The sequence below is a fragment of the Vidua chalybeata genome, chromosome 2, assembly GCF_026979565.1.
Source record: "Vidua chalybeata isolate OUT-0048 chromosome 2, bVidCha1 merged haplotype, whole genome shotgun sequence".
NCBI classification, from domain to species: domain Eukaryota; kingdom Metazoa; phylum Chordata; class Aves; order Passeriformes; family Viduidae; genus Vidua; species Vidua chalybeata.
Genome location: NC_071531.1, coordinates 14253163 through 14259329, shown reverse-complemented (window position 1 = coordinate 14259329; position 6167 = coordinate 14253163). Strand labels below are relative to the sequence as shown.

General features: G+C 43.6%; 1 protein-coding gene across 1 annotated transcript in view; it reads left to right on the top strand.

The window, feature by feature from the left end:
- The first annotated feature begins 327 nt into the window (after nucleotides 1-327).
- Nucleotides 328-6167, top strand: part of SMS (spermine synthase) — a 41846-nt gene continuing 36006 nt past the window's right edge. The window contains exon 1 of the mRNA XM_053936715.1: nucleotides 328-696. Within this exon, the coding sequence (XP_053792690.1) occupies nucleotides 366-696 (331 nt within the window). The 5' untranslated portion in view covers nucleotides 328-365. The remainder of the gene's footprint in view (nucleotides 697-6167) is intronic.

The window sequence follows — 6167 nt, the reverse complement described above, 5'->3', positions numbered from 1 at the left end:
CAGGGCGCGCTTTCCCCACGGGGGCGGGCGGGAGGCGCCGAACTGCAGGGCCGGGGGAAGGGAAGGGAAGGAGGGCCTGGCTGTTGGCGAGCGGCCGGGCCGGGGCACCCCCGAGGCCGCCCTGGCTCTGCGGCTGCACCGCGCTTGAGGCGGGTGCGACGAACCGGGCTGGCGGCTGCCGCCGAGCGAGGCGCGGGTGCGGTGTCACTGCGGTGCTGCTCGAACCTGGTGCAGGACGCGATTAGCGCTGGAGCGCCGGGCTGTGGCAGGGCCTGACTCCGCTGGTATCTGCGGGGGGCACGTTCGGGCCGGGAGCTGTGGCGACAACCACGTTTCCCGGCGGCCGAGCCGGGTGGGAAGGTTTGATGGGGGAAGGGGGGAGCTGCCGTGGGCGCCAAAGCGGCTCGCTGAGTGCTGAGCCAGGCCGCGGGCTCGGTGTGGCCTCCGGCCCCCGCCCCTGGGCCGGCCTGGCCTCCTGTGTCGAACCCCTTTCTCCTTCCCAGTTTGGTGTGAAGGCAGTTCCTTGCATCTGCAGACAAAATCTTTCAAAAGCTTGGTTTGAGAAGGAGGTTCCTGACCACGGGGGCTTTGCTGCGAGCTGTGCCCTTTGTGGCATTGCTGCATGTGCGCTTCGGAGAGCCGGGAGCAGGAAGGGGAAGGTGTTACTGCAGATGTTCGCAAAGAGTGTGCTTTCAGGTAGTGTACTGTGGTTTTCACAGTGAAAACCTTTCAGTTCCCCTTTTACACTGAGTTTTTTTCAGGGCAGGTTAGCCACTGTAATGGTGACCTAATGGCAAATGAGATAGTCCTGCTATTTTCCTTGCATCTTGTGCTTGACTAATGTACTATGAGCAGAATTGGTAAGCTAGACTAGTGTAAAAACAAGTCTCATAGAAACCAACCAGCCCCCACGGTGGCCTATTTGTCTCTGTAGTTCTCTGAACTACCATAGGTTCAAGAGTTATAACCATGACTGGTTTCTGCAGAAGGATGAAGATTGCCAGGGATAAAGTAGGTGTATTGAAAATAAGCCATAGGTATGTTTGCTTCTCTATGATATAAAAAGCAATGCTGTTCATTAGAGAACATGGTAAGGATCTTAACAATTGCTTTGATTTTAGGTAGGTTTTTCCACTTGCTTTTACTTTTGAGGGCAGTGTTTGCATCATTCTCTGACCAAGATGGATGTACCTAAATGGGGATAGGTTGATGGACCCACTATAGAAGTGTTGCTGTGTAGATCAAAGGAAGGAAGAAGCATTTTTCCTGTCTTACAATTGTCTCAGCAAAACAGACCTCTTCACTGAGACATGAAGAACTTTCTTTCTGCTCTGACAGCTCAGTAGTTGGTTTGTACTTCTTATGTGGAGTTTTTCCTCTCATCTAGTGTTTATGGTCCAAAGCACAAAAAGTCATCTAAATAGAAAAAGTTGGTGAATGTGCATGTATAGTTTATTACAGGAGTTAAACCTTATAGCTTAATCATAAATTGTCAACTAATTGAGTTTTTCTTTCTCCAAATTAGGTGGACAACTAGACTTCTGAATGGTGGGGAACGCCATGAAATGGCATTTAGTAAAATTAAATGTTTGGTTTTGGACCTTCAGATCTTGTGAGGATAACATATTTTTTTCTAGGTCTTAGCTAAAGCTGTTCCATCTTTCCTTCTGGAGAAGGCAAAAATCTGTAAACTTGGTAAATGCACACTCCTTGTTCCTCAAAACATTAGTTGTGTCCTTGTTTTTGACAAATGTGCATTTTTGTATCGGTGTTAATATAACAGAAGTTGCCAGCTTATTATGGATGGGTTAAAAGGGACCTTAAGTGAACTTATCTACATAGATAAGGGACCTTATCTACTTGCAAGTTCTCTGCCGTGGGCTGCTACACCTTGGGTTAGGTCAATTTACACTGAACCATATCCAACCAGGCCTTGAACACTTTCAGGGATGTGGTGTCCACAGCTTCTCTGGGCAGTCTATCCCAATGCTTCACCACCCTCACAGTAAAGAACTGAACCCCATTCTCTTTCAGTTTGAAGCCATTCTCCCTTTCACTCCAGGTTCTTTTTCAAAAGTTTCTCTTCAGCTTTGAGTTCCCTTCAGGTACTGGAAAGCTGTGATTAGGTCACCTCAAAGCTATCTCTATTCCATACTGAACAATCCCAGTTCTCTCAGCCTTTCCTTGTAGAGGAGATTCTCCATCTCTCTGAACATCTTAAACTTGATCATCTCTGGACTTGAACAGGTCTATGTCCCTCCTGTGCTGGGACCCCAGAGCTGGAGGCAGCCCTGCAGGTGGGGTCTCACCAGAGCAGAGGGGCAGAATTCCCTTCCTCACCCTGCTGCCCTCAGTGCTTTGGACACTGTTGGTTTTTTGGGCTGCAAGTGCCTGTTGCTGGGCCATGTCCAGCCTCTCACCCACCAGCACCCCCAAGTCCTTCTAGGCAGGGCTGCTCTTGATCTGTTCATCCCCAGATGTTGTTGATACAAGGAGTTGCCCAGACCTTGGTGCAGCCCCTTGCACTTGGCCTTGTTAAACCTCATGAGATTCCCATAAGCCACTTCTCAAGCTTGTCCAGATCCATTTAGATGCCCTCCCATTCTTCAGGTGTGACAACCATACCACTCTGCTTGGTGCCATCTGTAACTGATCTCTTTATTAATGAATATACTAAATAACTGGTGTCAGTGTGGACCTCTGAGGGGCACTTCTTGTTACTGATGTCCATTGGAACTTTGAGCCACTGAGCACAGCCTTCTGGATATGACTGTCCAATGACTTACTTATGCACCAAACAGTTCACCCACTGAGTCCAGCTCTCACCAATTTAGAGAGAAAGATGTTGTGGGGGATCATGTCAAAGGTTTTGCAGAAGTCCAGATAATTGCATCTGTACTTTGTAGGAAGGTTGTACAATAGTTTGTTTCATTGCAATGCATCTTGCAATAACTGTACATGGTAATGGTGTTTTTTTTTTTTTTTAAAGAATCTGCTTGGTCTGAGTCATTATAAATGATTGAAATAATCTGTATATATTCCTTACTGTTCACATTTAACATAGCAGCTATCCAAAGTATCACTGTAATTGTCTACCATCAAGACTGAAGATGACTATAAAGGCTGTGATGTTAACAGCTCTCTGGGATCCTTGTCCTGTAGTATGTGTCTCTTGTCTTCATCCTCAGTCTTCTGAGGTTCTCTGTGAGTAAAGGATGCAGGCTTTCTTTGTCGCTGGCAGGGAAAAGATCCACAGGATACAGCTCTGCTTGAGGAAGATGGGATTTTGTCATGAGTTAACACTTGTGCAGCTGTTAGCAACTACTTGTGCTACAGAATGGTGTGGGTTCTGGTGGGTTGTTCTCACTGGCGGAATGACTTAGCATGTTGCAAACCCTTTCAATAACAGCCCTGGTTTCTTTAGGCAGTCCAGTTGTCTTGGAGTATTGGACTGTGGAGCTTGTCATGTACATTCTTCAGGACTTAAATGTACTCGGCAAGAATCGTGAGACTGATAACTTTAGGTAGCCATTTCTTAGTGTTTGCAGTTATTGCTTCCATAAGGTTGTTGGAAATGGCAGCGATGTCAATAAAAACATGGGTCTGGGGAGTTTGAGAAAACAGGTCCTCTTGTGTTGGTTTGAGATGGGGGAACACAGTATTGCCTTGGGAATAGGGTTGCATGAGATGATTAAAGCCATGTACTTCTGCTAAAAGCTGCTAGTTTTTTCAAACTTTTCAATAAATTCTTTTGTGTACTACAAAAATCTATATACTATTTAAAAAAAACCCTTTTGCCTGTCTGTCTGCTGTCCTTGTCTTCTTTTGTGTACTACAAAAGTCTCTGTACTATTAAAAAAAAGGCCCTTTTGCCTGTCCTTGTAACTATTTCCTCTAATTAGGCACCTCATTAGTTTTTTAGGAGTAGTCAGTTAAAAATATAAGCAGGGTGAATATTTGGATAGCTGGATAGAACAGCCTGAGTTTCAGTAATGGTCTTCTCAAGAGCTGGTTAAATTAGCAACTCAAGAGCTCAGCCCTTTGAACAGAAGTATTTTACTTATCTGTGACCCTGGAGATAAACAGACAGCTTTAGCAGGCAAGCAGCAGAGTGTTCCCTATCCTAAAATAAAAGAAGATTATTTTAACATTTATAAAAATGGACATAGCTTGCTAGCCTTCTTTAATTGGGGCATAGAAAGCTTTAGTTGTGGTCTTTTTGTTAGTCCGAAGAGATGAATTTGAGACTCCTCAAGTTACTTAGTTTGAGGACTTCATTATGAAAGTATATACATATTTGATGCCTTATACCTGTACAGAGTTGATTTTGGATGTACTGTATGTTGTAAATCTGCTTGCACATGGGAGTTTTTCCATCCATGCATGAATGTGTTAACAAAGCTTAGTTTTCTTGGTTGTTGAGTATTGAACTGATGGATGTTCTTCAGGTTTCTCTGAGGGTGGGAGGAGAGATAATATGAAGACTTGTGAGATTTGGGTTCTTTGCTTCAGAAAGTTGTTTTGAAAGGCAGATTAGTTGGAAATCAGTTAGAACTGTCTCCATGTTTGCTGTTTGGGATTATTGCTGGGGGGATTATAAATAGTGCATGGTACAGTGGCACAAACAGTTGTGTCAGTAATACTCAGGGCCCGGGCACAGATGAGTGAGCTGGTGGAGGAGAGCAGTGATTACCTGAGCTGGCACAGTTACTAAAACAAAAGCTTGGGAGGCTTTTGGGTAAATTTCACACTCTGGGAATGCTGGGGTTCGAGAGGTAGGGCAATGCTTAAATTTAAGAAAAATTAAGTGAATGTGTGTGTGCACATGATCTGATTTTCCTCAAATTAATATTTTCAATGAGATAGAAGGAAGGGAATGACCTTTTGTAGGCTGAGCATCCTCTGTCAGTGGCTTGCTTCCTGTCTGCAGGGTTGGGTCCACTGCTCAATTCTGCACTGCAGGGGGGAAAAACATCTTAACCACCAGGTGTTCTGAGTTACCCTCCTAAATATTCTTTCAGTATTGAAGTTTTCACTTAGGCTATCAAATTGTTAAATATTTGAACTGAATGCAGTTAAAATAATATTTTCATTCTTGTCTTTGTTTGGATTGGATGTCTTAATGTTCTTCATGGAGCAGTACTAAAGTTTTATGTGCTTATTTTTGGCTGTGTTGATCTAAACTTTTGAAGGGGAGAAGACTTGAGAAGGTTTTGAGTTTTACATCTTTTAAAAGCTTTTTTGTTGAGTTTCCTTACTTGAAGAATTAAGAAAATGGTTTTCTGAAAGGGTAATCTGCAGGGGGAAGAGGAGTGTTTAGGAGAACTAAATACTGCAGAGGGGGGGTTGGGGGGGTGCTGCTTTGGCTCTTTCTTGCTACTATCTCTGAACTCTCTGCCCTAACTTCTACCTGGGAAAACACTGTGTGAGTTCAGTTGCTTGTGTTTTGAACTGTGTCTTGCTGTAATTAAGACAATTTGGAACTGGTGCTGGTTTGGTTTATTTAGCAGATAATCAACAGTTCTAGATGTTGAATCATTGTTCATCCCATACTAAGCCTGGAAATAGCAGAGAATGCAGGAAGAGATGACTGGCATTGAAGGCTTGCTATTTTTCTTGAAAACTTGTGGTTTCTTTCTCAAGTAAGTCAATCTTGTGTATGAAGGAGGAAGAAGATGTCAAGTTCAGTATTAGTCTAAGCCTAAGATTATAAATAAAACTTATTAATAACAGATTTGAGCACTTACCTATACAGAGAGTTACTTCTAATTTGATGTTCTCTGGTGGGTGCTTTTGTTGCCTGATGTACTAGAGGTGCTAAGGCTTTGTTTTTTCCTGTGAGACAGATTTTGCTTTTGTGGCTGGAGCTGGCTGCAGTTAGCCGTAAAAACATGTTAAGTATATTTGAACTTCTTGTGAGGGAATGGTATCTCTGATCCTTATAGCTAAATTTGACTGGTTCTGTCAAGCATTGGATTGTCTGAAGTGCTGAAACATCTGATTGCAGTGATAACATGCAGATGACAGGCTTATCTCCTTACCTTATTGATTTATGGTATGTGAACAAAATTTACTGACTCCTTAACTATGATCTGTATGTGAAGACCATGTAAATAAGGATTAAACAAGACTCGGATGTCTCTGGAGCTTGCAACTATGTTAGCAAC